This window comes from Panicum virgatum, chromosome 5K (genome assembly GCF_016808335.1).
Source record: "Panicum virgatum strain AP13 chromosome 5K, P.virgatum_v5, whole genome shotgun sequence".
Classification (NCBI taxonomy): domain Eukaryota; kingdom Viridiplantae; phylum Streptophyta; class Magnoliopsida; order Poales; family Poaceae; genus Panicum; species Panicum virgatum.
In genome coordinates this window covers 60,657,780-60,678,685 of record NC_053140.1, presented here as the reverse complement: position 1 = coordinate 60,678,685, position 20,906 = coordinate 60,657,780, and the positions used below count along the sequence as shown (strand labels likewise).

The following is a 20,906-nucleotide window of genomic DNA, read 5'->3' as shown; positions in this document are numbered from 1 at the left end:
TTCTTATGTTGATATCATGGAATTCCTGTTGCTACGCGGCTTGATAGCCTGGAATTCCAGCTTTGGACCCATACGTGGAATTTCAGCTTTGGATCCATACGTGTGCTGTCCACAAGAACTGGCGTACAAGACTCGCCGCATGCGCTGATTGTTTTCACGCGTGACACGCTGAAGCACCGTAGCGCCAAGTCCTGGTTGGCATTGGAAAACTTGGGCAGGCGAGTCTGCAGAGGTCTTCCAAGTCCGCGCCCTCTCTGTACTTGCAAACTTCTCGGACTCTCGCCAAGGATGCAAAATTGTTTCGGTGGCCATGGGCGCACCACAAAAAAGAAAAAGAACAATCTGTTCCAAGCAAGCGTACGCAAGACGGCGATATTTTCTTCGATCAGCTGACCCTGTCCGGTCTTTGCGCCTAATTGCACGGTAGCCAATTCTGCTCATCACCACAAGTCTCATTTGCTGGGGCTGAAAGCAACAGGCAGGCTGGTACGGCTATAAATACAATCAGGGTTGCGTTGTGATGGGCATCCACTGCAAGGCCGGGCGATCTCTGGATACTCGCAGCGGCTGCAGAGGCCGGCCGGCGTCGAAGAAGATGGCTAAGCGGGGCGTTGCTCCCGTGCTCGCAGCCGCATTGGTCGTTGCGGCATTCGCCGCCACCGCTACAAGTATATATCCGTCCATCTTCTTCTTGAGCTCCGGCGAACCATGCATCTGGCTATAGCGTAGAGAGGAAACTAAACTAAGAGATTATATTCATCAAGCTAGCGGCGGCCCTTGCTTTTATTTGCTGCGTGCAGGTGTGCGAGCCATCGGCGTGTGCTACGGCGTGATCGGCAGCGGCCTCCGGTCGTCGTCCAAGAGCGACGTCGTGCAGCTCTACAAGTCCAACGGCATCGCCAACATGCGCTTCTACTTCGCCGACCAGGACGTCCTCAACGCCCTGCGCAGATCGGGCATCGGCCTCGCCCTCGACGTCGGCAACGAGAACCTCCGCGACCTCGCCGCCAACCCCGCCTCCGCGGAGTCCTGGGTCAAGGACAACGTGCAGGCCTACTATCCGGACGTCAACATCAGGTACATCGTCGTCGGGAACGAGGTCGACGGCGCAGCCTCGGTCCTCCAGGCCATGCAGAACGTCCACGACGCCCTCGCGTCGGCCAACCTCGCCGGCAGCATCAAGGTGTCGACGGCGGTGAAGATGGACGTGATCGACAACTCCTCGCCGCCCTCCAACGGCGTGTTCAGGGACCCCTCCGTGATGTCGCCCATCGTGCAGTTCCTCGCCGGTAACGGCGCGCCGCTGCTGGCCAACGTGTACCCCTACTTCGCCTACAAGGACAGCCAGGACATCGACCTCAACTTCGCGCTGTTCGAGCCGAGCACGACGACGGTGACCGACACCAACGGGCTCGCCTACACTAACCTCTTCGACGCGATGGTGGACGCCGTCCACGCCGCGCTGGACAAGGTCGGCGGCGGCGGCGTCGACGTCGTGGTGTCGGAGAGCGGGTGGCCGTCGGCCGACGGGAGGGGCGCCAGCGTAGAGAACGCGCGGACATACAACCAGAACCTGATCAGCCACGCCGGCACGGGCACGCCGAGGAAGCCGGGCCCGATGGAGGTGTACGTGTTCGCCATGTTCAACGAGGACGAGAAGGACGGCGACCCCATGGAGAAGAAGTTCGGGCTGTTCAATCCTGACAAGACACCAGTCTACCCTATTAATTTCGCATGACGCAGCAGGAGTACATACAAGCCACATACTTCGAATACTGCATATTATGGTTCTAAATATCGGGCTAAGAGGTTTAGCGGTTGAATTATAAGAACAGCTAATAGCAGGCTAAATAAGATTATAGCGGACTGTAAATGTTAAATTACACATGAGTTCAAATAAGGATACCTGCCTCAAATAGCTATAGCGGGCTATAGCGGAAGCTATAACGGAAGATTTAAAACCTTGCTGCATATACATATATGAATAACTTTTTTTTGCAACCATATATATAAATAAATAACTCATGAATAAGTACACTTTTAGTTTGAGAACAAGCATGGAATGATATTATTTTACATATTAAGAATCATCCCACGGCAACATATTTTACTGGGTAAGTTTGCTCAAGGACACTCTTCCTTTGTTGGCGGACACTACTCCAATGTTATCATGGCTATTAATTTTCAAGTATAGATCCCTCAAAAAAAAATTCAAGTATAGAGGATTGGAGAGATAGGAATACAATTTAAAAATAACCATTGTGCCGAGGACAGAGCAAATTAAAGGCTTATTTTGCAAGCTCAGAGGAATTTGAAAATGATCATCGTGAGCTGTACATTCAGCCCATTATTTAAAATATTGCATTTAGATCCGAGGGAGCCCCAGGTAGCCCACTGGTGTTGGAGCGTTGGCCTCGCTTTGATCTTTTAATAATTGATTGGGTTGTTTGCTCCTTTGATGAAAAAGAAAAGAATATTGCATTGGCCTCTATTTCCACGACCCTTGTTTCTTTCTTTCTTTCTTGTGACTACTGCTTGGACTAGAACCGAAGCGTGGTAGAATTGGTCTTGGCGATTTATATATTTTCTCTCTCATTTTAATCTCCTCGAATAATGCCACTAGCTGGAAATAAAATGTTTAATGGTGCCATTCTCCACATTTGGAACGCAAAATTAAGTGGCATGTATATCAGAGAGATTCACCGAAATAAAATCTTTTGAGGTCGAAATTCTCCCTTGAATTGCAGGTTTGTACAGATTGGCTCGTTTTGAGGTGGCACATAGCCTTCTTTACATATACTCCACAAAGCTGTTCAATGTCAAGTTTCCTCTTTTGAGGTTTCATCATTTAAAGTTTCGAGATGGCAGATATCAAAATAACCTCACAACTCCACCAGTTCTATATATTTCTCTTCCGGAATGGCAAGTTTTAATGAGCCATGCGTATCCAAACCTCACAATTCCAGTCCTATTTCTTCCGGAATGGCAAGTTTTGTGAGGTGGCACAAATCAGAAACTGCAAAGTTCCAGCCGTAGGGGCGCCTCTCCTGTCCATTTGAAATTACAAATATTTGACAGTGTTTACATTCAGAATGAGAAAAAAAACGGTGTAAAATGACTGTAAAATAATTTAGCATCGGGGAAAAAGATCTCCCAATCCAATTTGATTTTTGCACACAATGAGGACGCGTTTCTTTTTCCTTCTAAAAACAACCACACATGCTCTGCTGCTCCACATTAAAGGAAATTAATAATCCCCACCACCAACCCAAGGTGGGTACAACCAGTATAAATTAAGGTCGCCCTGGTGCGTTCCTTGTAGAATACTTACATGTTCTAGGTAACCAGGTGCAAACTTCTGCTGCTTGTTATTGGAGTTTTGGCGGCCTCCTCAGTCTTGGGCTGCAAGATGGCGATTATGCAGGGCTCTGCCGCTATGCTTGCTGGGGCAATGGCTGTTGGAGTTTTGGCCTCCCTTCTTACTGGTACGTGGTTGGAATGCTTCATCACTAAACCGAAGTTCCATAAAAAAAAATGCAATTCTTACGCTCCAAAGTTGTGTTTTAACAATTTCTCGTTTAGAACGGTTTTCTTTCTGCGGGTAACAGAAGCATGTACTATGCTTCTTGAACGTTGCGATTATTTGTTAATGAATAACTAGAGCACTGCACTGTGAACGCGTTTGTATTGAATTTGCGAACTAGTTTTTGTTTTTTGTTTTTTTGGTAAAGAAACGATTTTTATCCTGGACTAGGCCTCCAAAATGAAATTACAGCTAAAAACAACAAGTTGAGCAGGACACTTTTGTCCTTTTCCAGTGCTGCAGTATCCTGACTTTTGTCCTTTTCCTATTTTATTTAATTTGGTTTCATGTTAGGCAAGTGCATGAAAGGTGTATGTGACTTCATACATATACTCCATGCAAGAAGAAATCAGAAAAAAAATAATAACGACATAGGTTTCTAAAAAATAATTAGACAGGCCGCTTGTAGGTTTGAGTGGTGTAAATACAAAGATATCTTATTCTTCCTATAAAATCTATCGATTTAATAGCCTACGATTGTACATATTTCCCGAATGGTTATCCCGATCAAATTAAGCACCTGGACATACTGTCTAGTTGGTGCATAGCCAGAAATGTACTTTTTTGTTTTCAAACGGAGGGAACTAGTACTGTAAATGTTGTTATGCTTAATCAGTCATATTACGCGGTGCAGGCGTGCAATCCAATGGCGTGTGCTACGGCATGGTAGCCGACGACCTCCCGGCGCCGGACGAAGTCGTGCAGCTCTACAAGTCCAGCGGCATCAAGAACATGCGCATCTACGCCCCCGACAGCCGTGTCATGGAAGCCCTGCGCGGCTCCGGCATCGGGCTCATCCTCGGCGTCGTCAACCAAGACATCGGCAACCTCGCCGGCTGCCCATCCTGCGCCGCAACCTGGGTCCAGACCAACGTCCAGCCCTACTACCCCGCCGTGAACATCCTGTACATCGCCGTCGGCAACGAGGTGCAGGGCGGCGCGGCGCAGAGCATCCTCCCGGCCATGCGGAACCTCGCCGCCGCCCTGGCCGCCGCCGGCCTCGCCGGCATCAAGGTGTCCACGTGCGTGAGGCTGGACGTGGTCGCCAACTCGTTCCCTCCCTCCAGCGGCGTGTTCGCGCAGCCCTACATGGCGGACATCGCGCGGTACCTGGCGGCCGCCGGCGCGCCGCTGCTCGCCAACGTGTACCCCTACTTCGCCTACAGGGGCAGCCCCGGCGACATCAGCCTCAGCTACGCGCTGTTCCTGCCGGGCACGACGGTGAGGGACGGCGGCAACGGGCTCATCTACACCAACCTGTTCGACGCCATGGTGGACGCCGTCCACGCCGCGCTGGAGAAGGCCGGCGCGGCGGACGTCAGGGTCGTCGTGTCCGAGAGCGGGTGGCCGTCGGCAGGTGGGGCGGCGGGCAGCGTGGAGAACGCGCAGACGTACAACCAGAACCTGATCGACCGCGCCGCCCAGGGCACGCCCAAGAGGCCCGGGGCGTTGGAGACCTTCGTGTTCGCCATGTTCAACGAGAACCAGAAGCCCGGAGAGGCGACGGAGCAGAACTTTGGGCTCTTCTATCCTAACAAGTCTCCGGTGTATCCCCTCACTTTCAGATGAAATGATCCCCAAAAAAACTATTTCAATAAAAAATATCGTACTACATGCTAATTACTCCCACAACAAACATTGCGAATTTGCAATATATAGTAATAATAGTGATGCAAAGATTTGCTATGATGATTGTGGCAAAGGACAATAATAATCCTGTGCAACACTACAGCTATACATACACATGCGCATACGCATACGCATACGCATATACTATCCGGTAATTGAATGATGTGTGCATTTCTAGCACCTAAATAGGCATCACTAGCTATAGTTGGCACCAAATAAATTTGTGGTACAAGGATCATATGTCTCAAGTATACCTTGCTGGGATGTAATAATTCATACAGATATTTTCTTATAAAGGAATGTCTTTATTCCATCCTTTTATATAAAACATGTGCATCAATCCACAAGAATTTGGATACGCTCGTGAGAACGAAGTTGCATAATCTCGATCGTAGCAAATAATGTGTTAGCTATACAGTGCAATCCATGACAAGTTGCGTATCCCTCTGTTCCATCAGCAAAAGGACGACGTCAAGTATAAAACAAGGTGTGCCAGTTTGACCTGCCCATTGCATTTGCTGGTTTCATTCAGAATTTCAGATGGTGGGTATGAACGGGGTTGCTCCTTTGCTTGCATTCGCATTGTTTGTTATTATTGGATTCCACAGCTTGGTTCCAAAGGGTACGTGCGTGCTCATATTTGACTTGTTTTTTCATCGTCATTATATGAAGCAAGAAGCGAATTAGAGTTTGACGTGCTGAAATTGGAGTTTGAAAGATTAATTATGGTTAGCACACGGCGGCCGGCGCGTGCAGGTGTGGAGTCCGTCGGCGTCTGCTACGGCATGGTCGGCAACGACCTCCCGCCGCCGACCGCCGTGGTGAAGCTGTACAAGTCCCTCGGCATCAACCGCATGCGCATCTACGCCCCCGACACCCATGTCCTGGGCGCCCTCCGCGGGTCAGGCATCAGGCTCGTCCTCGGCGTCGCCAACGAGGACCTCGCCGCCAACAGAGCCTCCGCCGCGTCGTGGGTGCGGGCCAACGTCAAGCCCTACAACCCGGCCGTGCGCATCGCGTACGTCGCCGCCGGCAACGAGGTCCAGGGCGGCGCGGCGCGGAGCATCCTCCCGGCCATGCGGAACCTCGCCGCCGCCCTGGCCGCGGCCGGCCTCGCCGGCGTCAAGGTGTCCACGTGCGTGCGGCTGGACGTGGTCGCCAGCTCGTTCCCTCCCTCCGGCGGCGTGTTCGCGCAGCCCTACATGGCGGACATCGCGCGGTTCCTGGCGGCCGCCGGCGCGCCGCTGCTGGCCAACGTGTACCCCTATTTCGCCTACAAGGAGGACCCGCGGAGCATCAGCCTGGGCTACGCGACGTTCCGGCCGGGCACGACGGTGAGGGACGCCGGCAACGGGCTGGTCTACACCAACCTGTTGGACGCCATGGTGGACTCCGTGGTGGCGGCGCGGGGGGCGTGAGGGTGGTGGTGTCGGAGAGCGGGTGGCCGTCGGCCGGCGGGTTCGCGGCGAGCGTGGAGAACGCGCGGGCGTACAACCAGGGCGTGGTGGAGCACTCCGGGAAGGGGAAGGGCACGCCCAAGAGGCCCGGGGCGGCGTTGGAGGCGTACGTGTTCGCCATGTTCAACGAGAACCAGAAGCCGGGGGATCCCACGGAGAAAAGCTTTGGGCTCTTCCATCCAAACAAGTCTGCGGTGTCCCCCATCAGATTCCGGTGAAAGTGTCATCACGACGAGGCGGATTATGTTGGCGTGTCAGCGCAGATCAGTGCAAGATGATGCACAAATATACTAGCTCAACAATAATAAAGACTTGAAGAAAAAACAATTCCAATAAAGAAATCAAATACTCTTTGCAGCTACTGCTATCTGACAAAACAAGGATCAACAACAGAGACAGAAACAAATCCGATCCAGTTGGGTACGTAGTCCAAGTCAAATCCGTTAGCACACCCCAGACGACGACCTGAAATTCCACGTACGTACAGTATTCGTCAACATCTATCTCTACCCGTACGCATACGGCGGCGTACGCACGCGATGAATACGATCGCATCATGCACATCCAAGAGAAATACACGGCAAGATGAAATGAAAATTTCCGAGTGCCGCAGCAGGGAGGGAGAGAAGAATTTCCATGCGGCGGGTGTGGAAGATAATTCATAATTGGGATGTCCGCAGACGCAGAGATAAGCAGAGTAGTAGTACGCGAGGAACACCGATCGTGGAGGCCCGCCGGCCGTCTTCCACAACCCCTGGACTTTCTCAGAGATGGCCATTTTTTTCCTTGCTGTGGAAAAATTGGGGGAGGATCGGAGATCGACGACGACGTGTTCGGAGCTCAGTGACCGCCGCCATGCGATCCGTGCAAAGGTGCGCGATCGCCGGCGGTGTACCGGCAGGGAGAGGAGAAATTCCATGAAATTATTCTTTGCACGCGATCGCATTGGGACGATCATATCGATGCACGCTCGCTCGCTCATTATGATCACAGATCACTCAGGGGTCAGGTGCGCCCGCACAAAGCGCAGAAGAACAGATCGAGACCGGCCTACCGGTAGCCACAGCTGGTGGACTTGGGGAAGACGCTACTACTAGTTAGCTATTGCCGTGGAAAATGGGCGGAGGGCGACGTGCGGTGGGCTGGCCGGAGCGGAGAGTGACACGTACGCGCGGCCAGGCCATGCCAACGACGCAACTTGATCCCGGCCGCGCCGGTCAAACGAACGCGGCCGGCCGGCTGGCGGCGAACGGTGCGACGCAGCGCCACCACATGAATGCAATGCGTCTCTGGACGCGGGAAACGCACCGGGCTGGCAACTGATCGAAACTTGTCTATAAAAGGACCCGGCGGGGGAGCATGGCTTTGCATTCCCCGCACATCGGTTGTTCGATCGAGTGCCCAGCAAAGGGTGTACGTCGCGACAATGGCGAGGCAACAGGCTGCTTCTTCCATGCTTGCAGTTGCTCTCATCGTTGCCTCCATTCCTACAGGTACTGATGATCGCCATACACATTCTCTGCCTCTTCTCTCGCTCTGTTTTGTTTGCTTGCATCCGGCTAGTGCTGCCAGCGTTTAGTACTAGTAGTGTTAATGAATGAATGAAAAAACAGCTGCTAGCGCCCATATGGACGCAGTTCCTGAACTATTAACTGCTGCTTTGCGTTTTTGTTTTTGCAATTTAATCAATCCTGTTCGTTGCTGTCCCTTGCTTTATTCTGTAATGGATCTGTACAAGAAACTGCCGGGTGATTTTCAGACAAAACTTTTACAGTAGCTGCTACGGTACCAGTACTAACGATCGGTCTGCTAGTAATTTTTATGCGTGCACGTCACAGGAGGAATCTTATTAGGTCTATCATAATTAAACCGATAGAGCACTCATCACACCCAGCAATTAAATATTACCAGTTTGCATCGTCAGCTTACAAGTTACAACAGCTAACAGTACAGTGTGCATGAATTAATCGCAGCCGTGGACTCCATCGGCGTCTGCTACGGCGTCGTGGGCAACAACCTCCCGTCCAGGAGCGACGTCGTGCAGCTCTACAGGTCCAGGGGCATCACCGGCATGCGCATCTACTTCCCCGACAGGCAGGCCCTCGACGCCCTCCGCGGCTCCGGCATCGCCCTCATCCTCGACACCGGCAACGATGACGACGTCCTCGCCCGGCTCGCCTCCAGCGCCTCCACCGCCGCGTCGTGGGTCCAGACCAACGTGCGCCCCTACTACCCGGCCGTCAACATGAAGTACATCGCCGTCGGCAACGAGGTCCAGGGCGCCGCCGCGCAGGCGAGGATCCTCCCGGCGATGCGGAACCTCGACGCCGCCCTGGCCGCGGCGGGGCTCGGCGGCAGCATCAAGGTCTCCACGTCGGTGCGCTTCGACGCCGTCGCCAGCTCGTTCCCGCCGTCCAGCGGCGTGTTCGCGCAGGGGTACATGGCCGACGTCGCGCGGTACCTGGCGGGCACCGGCGCGCCGCTGTTGGCCAACGTGTACCCCTACTTCGCGTACCGGGGCAACCCGCGCGACATCAGCCTGGGCTACGCGACGTTCCGGCCGGGCTCGACGACGGTGAGGGACGGCGGCAACGGGCTGACCTACACCAACCTGTTCGACGCCATGGTGGACGCGGTGGTGGCGGCGCTGGAGAAGGCCGGCGCGCCGAACGTGAGGGTGGTGGTGTCGGAGAGCGGGTGGCCGTCGGCCGGCGGGTTCGCGGCGAGCGTGGACAACGCGCGGAGCTACAACCAGGGGCTGATCGACCACGTCGGGCGTGGGACGCCCAAGAGGCCCGGGGCGGCGCTGGAGACCTTCATCTTCGCCATGTTCAACGAGAACCAGAAGGGCGGGGACCCCACGGAGAGGAACTTCGGGCTCTTCTACCCCAACAAGCAGCCCGTGTACCCGATCCGCTTCTAAACAACCGGAGTATGGAATGAAGAAGAAGATGATGGGAAGGAGATGCCTCTATCTTCTTCAATGCTTTTATCACCCTAAATAAGTACTAAATACTAAATACTAGAGTAATAAGCTGCAAGCACAGCAGTGGTAACTAAACTAATAAAGTGCAGCGTGCACGCATGAATGAAGGGAAAGCAATTCTGATCCAGTTTGCATCTTCGTCGTCAATATTGTTCATCGTCCACAAAGGCACAAACTGACAAACAAATCTAGTATATGACTGTCTCGTTGTGTGGAGCTGATTTCTGAATTCTGAGGCAAGATTGTAGCAAATGAAGCCCAATTGAAGAGTGTAGCAATTCCCAGGCCCGTATGTTTGGGGAGAACTAGCCGGGCCCTTGTTCACTTTCTGCTTTTGACACCTCACCTGCTTCTTCCACTACGTTACGTAGGCCACTATCAGCATTCGGCGACGACGACGGCTTTAGACGGCTTTAAGCAAGCAGCTTTTATATAGTGCTAGTGGATAAACCAAACCAAAGAGAGCCAGCAGGCATTGGAATTGGTTTTGACGTCTCTCTCGGCGACCATAAACCACACGCCGAATTGCCGGTCGCTGGGCTCTCTCGCTACTGGCCGCTCGCTTCGCTTAACCATAAACCGGCCCGGCCACTAATTGCGTGTACGATGAGCAGCCGCGCAAAACAAGTAAAGAGAAGCGCCAACACCACCCAAACAATCCACCACTTAAGTCCTCAACAAAAATTTCAGCTCGGTTACTCGCAAATTATTTCAATTCGGTTGCTATATATATAATCTGCATGCACTAAAATATGTTATAGTTCTCTTTTTTAAACGCTAACGTCGTATTATATTGGATAAATTTTTAAGTTCAAATTTTTTGTGAGAGGGCAGAAGATACCTAATAATTAAGCCATATGTTCAAAAACAATATTAGAAATTATGATTATTTTCATAGTTTAGTACTGTACCATATATATATATAATTATTCATCCGTACAGGTCGTTTGTATCAAACTCATTTGTAGGTCCCTTTTTTTGCAATGAACAGCAGTTTTATGCAATTATTGCTTCTGCCTTCTAATTCCAAGTTTCGACTTTACGCATCATCATAGCTAAAATAAAGAGACGAGAATCTACAGTACTATTTCGTTTTATATTTTCTATTCGAGTAACAGAAATGGTCTGGTCCATTATTAATTAGTCTAGTGAAAAGTTAAACGTAGCAAGGAGAAAGTGCAAGCAAAGGAAATTAAAGGGAAGCAAGATTACCTATATCATGGCAATAGGGACTGATTACCAAGGAAATGTCACGTTACAAATTAAACCATGCATGCATGATGAGTACTACTCCATCCTAGATATCATCTCATATCTGGTGTGGGCCTAATATTGGTAAAGCGAATTCCGTCCAGCAAGTTTGGCTTTGCTCGAAAACAGAATCATGAGGTACGTAAATGCATGGTACTATAGCTTTTCCCTAGAGGTAAATTAAAATTGGCTTAGCTATGTCTCCGAAGTCCGAAGCAAGAAAATGTTTTTTTCCAATCTCAGTGAGAGTGTTATAGAAATGTCATGGACATTATTTGCTAGAACCGATAATCAGTCTAGAGAATTATTCTGCCTTGGTAAATGATAATTTTACGTACTGCTATAGGTAGCCACAAACTACGCTAGAGTAGAAGCATTATTTTCCAAAACAAAATGCATGGAACTACATCCAAACATTCGGTGCACCTAAATGCATGCTGTCCTCACCGGTGGTTATGGGAGTTTGTCAGAGCATGCCGTACGTTGCGCAGTTGTACTCTTAATTAAAGGACCATTTGCATAAACTCCAGGTTATCCGTCCTCCGGCCACCAAATTTGCACATTGTCCGTCCGGCGCATGTAGTGTAGGCCCTGAAATTGGAGGCTAGATAGCAGTCTCGGGATTATATTTCAGAAACTGAGCCCGTGTTTAGTTACAAAATTTCAAATTCCAAAAAAATTTTCCGGCACCTGCATGGAGACTTAAATCTAGACGAAATAAAAAACGCATTGCGACTGCTGTCTGTAAATGGCGAGACGAATCTAATGAATCTAATTAAGATGTAATCAGACGCTAAATTGCTACAGTAATACTACAGTAAACAACCTCTAATGACGGATTAGTTATGCTCATTAGATTCGTCTCGCAATTTACAGACGAGTTTTGTAATTATTTTTGTGATTAGTCTATGTTTAATACTTCAAATGTAAAAAGATGTCTTTTCAAAAATTTTACGGAGCGCAACTAAACACCCCCTAAATACTCCCAAACATAGGGGCAGTTAGGTTCAGAGACCCATGCACACAATGTGTAGGCTCTCACTAGCTCTGACTTGATGCTTTTCAGATTTATTTTATTTTAAAGACTTCAGATTTAACAAAGATTGGTCAAGCGTAAGTGGTGCGAGCACTAGAGATCATCTCTGGTACAAATTGTTTGGCGCCGCGAGAGTCATGTTTTGCACGGACGCTCGATCGAATATGAGCCTGCTTGTCTTCCTCTTCCTGCTGCCTAATTTGACTTGAGAACAAGCAAGCAGCCAAGTGCAAGTGTGAGGTCTCCTAATCCTACCGGACAGTGTGACGACTACCCAAATGCTGTATGTTTTTTTTTTAGAAAATCATACTACTATGCTGCATGTTGCTCGCTGAGTCAGTGGGTCATCCTTCTTAAAGTGAAGTTGGCCAAACGCTGACCTGCGCATACAGAGACCGCCGTTTTTTCTTTAATACGTCAGAGAGCACCATACATTGGTTTGGACTCAACTGATGCAGCATGTCTGCAACTTCTATATATATTGGCCAGTACTGCAGAAACGGTGGTTATCGGTCTCTGCAAGTAGCAGCAGCAGCAGCAGCTCGAAGCTTAGATAGAAGTCTGGGCAGTCATCGTCTTGGGAGAGAGGTCAATGGCAGCAGCAGCTGCAGCTGCTGCTGCTCCCCCATTCTTCTCCGGCTTCGACATGGCGCTGCTCCTCGGAGTCTTGGCTGCTATCCTTGCAAGTAACCCTCTCCATCTCTCTTCCTTGTTCGTTTCAGGAAACCCTGATTATAATAATAAGCTTGTCCGTAGATGCTAATCCTTCTCGTCTTCGAGAGGTCTCTTTCTGAATGAGTGCCGCCCGAGAACAAGAGAGACAGCGGTGGCGTCTAGGAACAGCACCAGCATTTTTGTTGATTGGATCGATCTACGAGCAGTCTAGCATCAGCATATATTTCGGCTCATCAAGTCTAATTTCTCCGTGCAAGCAAAGCCTTCCTTCTCTTAGCTTAAGTTCCCTTGGTCGCTTGGTTCATCAAGCTACATTCCGTTAGGACCGCAATCTAGTCAATTGGGTCCCATGACGATGCTTGACTGTATACCAGCTTTTGTTGGTACGAGAGCACGTATGCACTTCATGCCTTCTGGCTGCAACCGAAAAATATTGCACCAACCGATTATTCAGGCATCAGATCACCTGCATGCACGGCCAGGTTACTTCTCCCAGTGCGAATCGAGCAGCTTGATTATCATGAGGAAGTTTTTGTTTAGTTTAACAAAATAGATGTTATTACTGCATTTCCTCTGCACTAATCCATGTTGCTTGTAAGGCACTCGAGCTTGCCCGCCGGCTCGGAGAGCTCTAGTGCTAGCAGCCAGCAGCTACTACTTTCTGTCGGAATGGACATCTCTTTGTTCCCTTTCGGAGGCGAGATGGACTAACTAACGGTCCTGTTGCAGACGTTGCAACAGAAGCTCTCTAATCCTTTTTTTTTTTGGGTTACAAAAGTCGCTGGTCTAGCCTGCTGATTGCTTACTTTTGTTCTCACAGTTGAGTTAACGGTCAAAAACTACCTCCTTCATTACAGGACATGTAGTTCACCTAGCTAGATTCTTGGAAGTCATCGGGAGAATGTAAAACATCATCGTCAGTCAGAAAGTAGAGAATAATCAACATAAGTTAGCACCATGTTCCATCAAAGAGCACTACATAAAGAAACAGGCTGCAACGTTTGGAATCTACCTGAATTTTCAGTTACCTGTCCTTTTCTTCCTCCATCATAAAGAAAAAGTTCAGAAAAGGATGTTTGAACAGCATTAAGCCCACCCTTTTCTGAATTGAACGTCCTGTGCACTCCATATAGTGTAGTTGACTGATTCTGCAGCTGAGAACTCGAGACAGAGAGAGTACGTACCATTCATACGAGGTACTACCACGCCATCACAACTTAACTCTTGGCAACAAGAAACATCAAACTAATCAAATCGATTACCGATACATGCTTCCACGCATGTTCATCCCCAACATGTACCGGATCCAGTTATTCACTCATCTTCTCCATTCATGTACCGCGACCCATCTTTAGTACTCACTCATCGATCCTTCCACGCATACGATGGCTCAAGTACATAGCTCATCAGTTTTTTATGGATATAAATCGAAGTAGCTGGTGATCATTCTACATACCCTGCTGCCCTACTAATAAACCACAATCTTAATTGGATTATTAATCTTGTTGTGTTGGTTTATTAGAGATTATAATAATTGAGCTTTTGCTCACTTGAATTGTGTGGATCAATATAATGGCGAGGTCCAATGCTGCAGGGGCGGCGTCCGTTGGCGTGTGCTACGGCACGAGCGGCGACAACCTGCCGCCGGCGAGCACCGTGGTGGGCATGCTCCGCGAGAACGGCTTCACCGTGGTGCGCCTCTACTGGCCGGACCCGGCCGCGCTCGCGGCGCTCGCCGGCACAGGCATCAAGGTGGTCGTCGGCGCGCCGAACGACGTTCTGCCGGCGCTGGCCACCAGCGAGTCCGCGGCGGCGGCCTGGGTCCGGCAGAACATCCAGGCCCACCCGCTGGTGACCTTCCGGTACGTCGTGGTCGGGAACGAGGTCCCCGCCGGCGAGACGGCGCACCTGGTGCCCGCCATGGAGAACGTCCACGCGGCGCTGGCGGCGGCGGGGCTGGGGCACGTGAAGGTGACGACGGCCATCTCGCAGGGCACCATCGCCGTGCACCTCCCGCCGTCGGCCGGCGAGTTCACGGCGGAGGCGCTCTCGTTCATGGGCTACGTGGTGGCCTTCCTGGAGCGGACCCGCGCGCCGCTCCTGGCCAACCTGTACCCGTACTTCGTCTACACCAATACGCTGGGCATGGACATGAGCTTCGCGCTGTTCACGTCGCCGGGGACGGTGGTGCAGGACGGCGATTACGGGTACCAGAACCTGTTCGACGCGACGGTGGACGCGCTGCACACGGCGGTGGCGAAGCTCGGGGGCGGCAGGGTGCGGGTGGTGGTGTCGGAGACCGGGTGGCCAACGGCCGGCGGCGCGGCGGCGTCAGTGGAGAACGCCATGACGTACAACCAGAACCTGGTGCGGCACGTGCGGCAGGGCACGCCGCGGCGGCCGACGAGGAGGGTGGAGGCCTACGTGTTCGCCATGTTCAACGAGGACCTCAAGGAGGCCGGCGTGGAGCAGAACTGGGGGCTCTTCTACCCCAACATGGACAGGGTTTACCCAATCACCTTCGGCGCCTGATGGCAAACCCTGAATACTGAATACGTACGTTTTTTGGTTATTGCGACCGCTGAGTTCTTGTTTGCTCGGACGTGTACGCTGGGAGGGGTCCATGGCCCATGCCATGTGTATAGTATACGTGCCAGACAGCAGTTGATGCACGTCTACGTAGTGTGCGTGTGTGCGAGGTGTAATGAGATTTGGGCATTCGACACGTTTGTTGGGCTAACAAAGTTGAATTTCATTTCACCGTGCTCTCAAGTACAGTTGAAACTAGACGTGGATTTGACTGTCAATTATTTTTTATCTATTAAAATATAAGTCAATCGTCCATCTTTTTCCATCAGTTTAAACTTTTAGTTTGAATTGGTTGGTACATATAGCTCAATATTATTATTAATATATCATTTACAAAATACTTAATGATTATAAATTTTTATGCTTGATTTAGTGGTCCGATTTCCTAATTTGAATCACTTTGCCGCGAATGTTGGCTTTGACTTTTGAGAGCGATCTTGTTACCTTGGCAGCCACCTCCCCGGTATTGCCACGATATTTGTAATCATCTTGAGGGACCGGACAGTCGACCAGAAGGGGTTGAATGAGAGCCTCAAATTCGATCCGAAAATTGAGGAGGAAAAAAAAGTCCCGATACAAACACCACACCACTGCTTCTAAAATGTGCCAACACTACGCAGCATGGACAAGCAGCTAGTGCTAGGAGCACAATCAAAATGTTGCAAAACTCTTGCGGAAGCAAAACCCGAGAGCACACGCAATCAAATAGCAAAACGAGTTGAAACTAGGCAAAACGAGAACAGACCAAAACGAGAGGGTTAGTCGAACAAAAACGAAATTAAATGCTCAAGTAAAAACTAATCTAACCCTAGCATGCTAGTAAGCAAGATTAAAAGGCTAGCAACTAATTTTTAGAGGTTTTTCTGATTTCAATTAAGCAGGAAATTAATTATGGCCTAGAGCAAGAAATTTAATTCCACAGCAAAACTTCAAAAGCTACAGAAAGAACAAACTACGGGAATGTGATTAGGTGCATGACTAAAGCCTAGAACAAATAAGCACACAAAAGCTAACAAGAATTAGCAAGAATAAAACTAACTAAAGCTAGCTAATTGATTTGTTTCTAGACCGGCTGTGCATTCAGTCGAGCACCTTGAGTGCGTGGTGATGCGGCTATCCCTTGCACGCCGTGGATTGAGTCGAGCTTCATCTCCCCTCACACCTAGGCCACGCCTTGGCTCCCTGCACAAGAACTCACCTTGCGTGCTGCACCTGGTCACCAACGAGCTATTGCATGCTGCTGCTGTGCTGTGTGCTCCGCACCCCCAAGTGCTTGCCTGCTGGAGCTGCGCGTGTGCTGAGCCTTGCCTGTGCTTGCCCTGTGCCCTGCCGCGCGTATCCCTGCAGCAAAGCAAGCTGCCGCCGCCGCCGCCTGCGCCTCCCTGGGCGAGCTGCACCTTCGATTTACCTGCTAGGCCACGAAACAGAAAGAAAAAGAAAAAGAACAGCAGCAAGAACTCGAATCACCTCAAATCAAAAACCCCAAGAGGGCATAGGAGAGTAGGGCCTCCATTCCCAGCGAATCCATGATACAAGGTCTCAAATTTTCATCACAAAATCCTAACCCTAGGGGAGAAGAGGGAGGAAGATGAAGGATAGGAAGGGGGCGACGGGAAGAGCGCAGCTCTTCTATTCTTGCGCCAGGGGAAAGAAAAAAACTGAGAGAGAAGGTGGCTGTCCACCTCTCCTAAATATCCCACTAGCTCTAATACGAGAAGGACTAAACTACCCCTAGACATAAAACTAAACTAGAAAGCCCGTAGAGGCAAAATCGGAAAAAGATACATGATCTCATCCGACGGCCGAGGTTCTTTCTTCGAGTCGAAGTCTTCTTCGCGATGCCGCCGTGTGGACGAAGATCCGGTCCGCGGTTTTGGAGGGTCCGCGAAACCCGGGTAGGTGGCTGGTTTTGAGAAAACCGCCAAAACTTCACGCGAGGGAAGATTCCCGCCTCCACGCCGTGGCCCTAGACGTCGTTCCCGCCTCGGCCTTCTAACAGCCCTAGACGCTGCCCGACGCCTGTCACCTCCTCGCCCACAGTGAGGCCCTAGACGCCGTCGACGCCCGTCGCCTCCGTCAGTCCCGAGACCGACGCTCGTGCCTCCACGAATTGGCGTCTTCAACCGTCGTCTGCCTCCTTGGTTTTGTGGCGCAAACCAAGAAACCCGCCTTCCATCGCCGCTTGCGTCCTCGATTCAGGAGTGGACGCCACAGCTGCCGCCCGGCCCGAGCTCCTCCACGGCAACTATCCGTCGACACTCGACGCCCGTGTACTTGCAATCCAAATACCAAGCGCACGATCACACCACACGGTTGACAATTCACTCATCACAGGCAGGATAGAGTAATCAACATTCCTCACATCTACTGCTAACTCTACCAGTAGTAATAATATTATTGTTCTGACAAACAGATAGATTAGAATCTCATAGAAAATAACACGATGAGCACGCACGGCTTTAACTAGTTGGTTAAGAAGAAAATGGTGCAGTGGGACACACGTAGGATTCACGCGCACCAGTTGGTTAAAGCATGTTCTTGCGCGCTCCTGCAGCATATCCCCTCCCCTCCCCTCCCCGGTTTTTGCTGACCTGACGGGCTCCGATGCTACGAGTCCCGTCAGCGTAACGAAACAGCCTCTGTTTCTCTTTCCTGTACACACACTCTTCTTACCTTCATCGGCCTACTAATGACTCCAATCTGCGTGACGAAATTATGCAGATGCATCGGCTGATCAAGCACGGCAGCTCTGACGTTGTTTTCTCAAGGACGGGAGCGGCAGCGACGTTCTTGCGCTGTTGGCTGTGGTTTAAAATTTCACACGGGCCGGCATCAATCACTGCCTGCCTGACTTTTCTGGTCCGAGCTGCCACGGCCAGGCGTCACGTCTCGCGCACCAGCTCCACCGAGAGCGCACCAAACCCGTTGTAGGGGCCACGCCGAGGCCGAGGCCGAGATGCGGTGGCGGCGCAGCCTCGCCGCCGCGGGCGTCCTGCTCGCCGCGCTGGCGCTCACAACCGCGGGGCTGCGCCCGACGGCCACGGAGCGCGGGCAGCCGCCGTCGGGCGCCGACGCCAGCCGGCCGCCGCTGCGGTTTGGGTCGGGAGGGTCGTTCAAGGTGGCGCTCTTCGCGGACCTGCATTACGGCGAGGACGCGTGGACGGACTGGGGCCCCGCGCAGGACGCCGGCTCCGACCGCGTCATGGCCGCCGTCCTCGACGCCGAGAAGCCCGGTCCGGTGCCTGCTCTGCTCTGCTCTGTCTCTCTAGACCCTGCGTTCTGCTCTGCCCTTGTGTACCCCTATGCAGCACGCGCACTTGCAAAATCCCAGTTTTTTCCTCTGAAGACTGAAGCTCGGAAGCTCCTCTCCTTTCCAGACTTGGTGGTGTACCTCGGCGATCTCGTGACGGCGAACAACCTCCCGATCCCCAACGCGAGCCTCTACTGGGACAGGGCGGTTTCTGCGGCCAGAGGCAGGGGGATCCCGTGGGCGTCCGTGTTCGGGAACCACGACGACATGCCCTTCGAGTGGCCGCCCGAGTGGTTCTCCCCTGACGGCGTTCCGCCGCTGCGCTGCCCACCACCCACGAGCATGTCCGCTTCAGGTAAACATGAATGAACAACTTGAAATAGAAAAATAAACATCTAATTTTTTTTCTCAATTGATTGAGGTCCTTGATTGCTTTGCTTCCCGTTGTGTGTAATAAGGTGCGGATCAAGGATGCAGCTTCCGAGGGACTCCGCGGATTGATCTCATCACAGCAGAGATCAGCAAGAACAGGCTGTCCTACTCATCCAGCGGCCCCAAGGACCTGTGGCCCGGCGTCTCCAACTACGTCCTGCAAGTGCTCTCACGCTCCCACGACGACCCGGCTCTGCTCCTGTATTTCCTTGATTCCGGTGGAGGATCGTACACGGAGGTCTTATCTAGTGCTCAGGTCAAGTGGTTTCAGAGCCAGTCGCAGTTCCTGAATCCAAATGGAAGGTCAGACATACTGCAACTTGTCTGTTAATCGCACTGATGATACTGCTATGTTGTCTTTTTACCCCATCATTTCTTTGAGGCCTGCAGGATCCCTGAGCTGATCTTTTGGCACATACCAAGCACAGCATATGTCAAGGTAGCTCCAAAGGCCAAATCTGAAATTAGGAAGCCCTGTGTTGGCTCTATCAACAAGGAGGATGTGGCGCCACAAGCAGCTGAATGGGGTATGATGGATGCTCTTGCAAAGAGGCCGTCAGTTAAGGTATGTCACAGACTCAGATCAGTAATGTGCCATGGTATTTACTACTGCGTATGTAAAATAACACTGTTTTCTTTTGACAGGCAATCTTTGTTGGGCACAACCACGGGCTGGACTGGTGCTGCCCGTACGAGAAGATGTGGCTATGTTTTGCTCGGCACACCGGTTATGGAGGTTACGGCAACTGGCCCAGAGGAGCAAGGATCATTCAGATAACTGAGAACCCATCCTCGACTGTGTCATGGATACGGATGGAGAACGGGACGAAGCACAGTGATGTTACACTAAGCTCCTGAATCTGCCTGAATTTCATGTACAGAGGAGATTTCTTTTTTTAAGAAAAAAAGAGAGAAAGAGAACCATAGGACTGAGTGGTTATTTTCTGTAAATTACAAAGTGTGAGCCCTGATTTTTTTTTGGGATAAAATGGTGGGGTTGTATTCCCATTTAGTTGAAATAATGGTCGCATGATGAATCATCTAAGATTCTAAGGGGTACAGCTCACTGTAGTGGGGGATCACAAAATTTGGTGACTATCAAAGAAAGGAACAATATGGCAGGACTTTGAGATGACGTTGAATGATTGAACTGAATAACTGACAAACAGCGGAATTTTCAGGCTGGCTTGAGGAAGCGCTCAGCACTACTGGAGCTTGCAGAGTTGCGTTCCTGCAAAAGAGCAACCCGCGCGCTGAGATCGCGTGGACATTGGACCTTGGTCGAAGCAGGGCGTGCGGCTGCGAGACCTGGATTCAGCGCATTGGGGAGTCGTCTTCCTCCTCGAGCTTGGACCCGTGCTGGTCCGCGGCTCAAGAGAAGGCAGCAGAGGAGGTGATTCCCTGTCGCTGCCTCGCTGGTGAAGACGGCCAAATACGGCAGGACTTTGAGATGACGTTGAATGGTTGAACTGAATAACTGAAACAGCGGAATTCTCAGGCTGGCTTGAGGCAGTGATCAGCGCTACTGCAGCTTTGCAGAGTTGCAGTCCTTGGTCTCGAAGCTGGGCTGAGATCGCGTGGACCATGGACCTTGATCGAAGCAGGGCGTGCGGCTGCGAGACCTCCATGAGAAACGAGATGGACGAACGGTAAGCCAGACCTGATTCCGGCGGCGAGCTTGAGAGCGAGGCGGAGAGGTGGCCTCCGATCCCTTGTGCGCCCGAGCGTTGGTCGACTGGTCGTCGTTTGGTATGGTATGGGCAGGGGAGAGGGGAAGACGGAGCGGCCTGGCTGCGGCGGAGATCCGGCAAGGCACGGACTGAAGCGGAGGCGGCGTTCCTCGGCTCGCGTCGCGACGCGGGGGGGGGGGGGGGGGGGGGGGGGACGTCGTTTGAAATACCGACCGGGGGTGGACCGTCCACCCCCTGGGCACACACCTTCCGTTCGATTGGATTTCTACGGCCTGGATTCAGCAGGTTAGGGAGTCGTCTTCCTCGAGGTCGGACCCCTCGCGCCGT

At 51.4% G+C, this 20,906-nt stretch overlaps 2 protein-coding genes and 2 pseudogenes across 2 annotated transcripts; all 4 read left to right on the top strand.

The window, feature by feature from the left end:
* The first annotated feature begins 532 nt into the window (after nt 1-532).
* On the top strand, nt 533-5,152 carry LOC120709218 (annotated as a pseudogene).
* Nucleotides 5,153-5,752: 600 nt separating this feature from the next.
* On the top strand, nt 5,753-6,887 carry LOC120710835 (annotated as a pseudogene).
* Nucleotides 6,888-8,044: 1,157 nt separating this feature from the next.
* Nucleotides 8,045-15,342, top strand: LOC120710322. The gene is made up of 4 exons (XM_039995950.1): nt 8,045-8,162; nt 8,643-9,589; nt 12,496-12,628; nt 14,212-15,342. The coding sequence occupies exons 1-4, from the start codon at nt 8,096-8,098 to the stop codon at nt 15,147-15,149; spliced, it is 2,085 nt and encodes a 694-aa protein (XP_039851884.1). The 5' UTR covers nt 8,045-8,095; the 3' UTR covers nt 15,150-15,342.
* Nucleotides 15,343-18,025: 2,683 nt separating this feature from the next.
* Nucleotides 18,026-19,975, top strand: LOC120709217 (probable inactive purple acid phosphatase 16). Its single transcript, XM_039994762.1, has 5 exons — nt 18,026-18,439; nt 18,584-18,811; nt 18,915-19,191; nt 19,279-19,453; nt 19,534-19,975. Exons 1-5 carry the CDS (start codon nt 18,163-18,165, stop codon nt 19,744-19,746), a joined length of 1,170 nt encoding a protein of 389 aa, XP_039850696.1. The 5' UTR covers nt 18,026-18,162; the 3' UTR covers nt 19,747-19,975.
* The last annotated feature ends 931 nt before the right edge of the window (nt 19,976-20,906 follow it).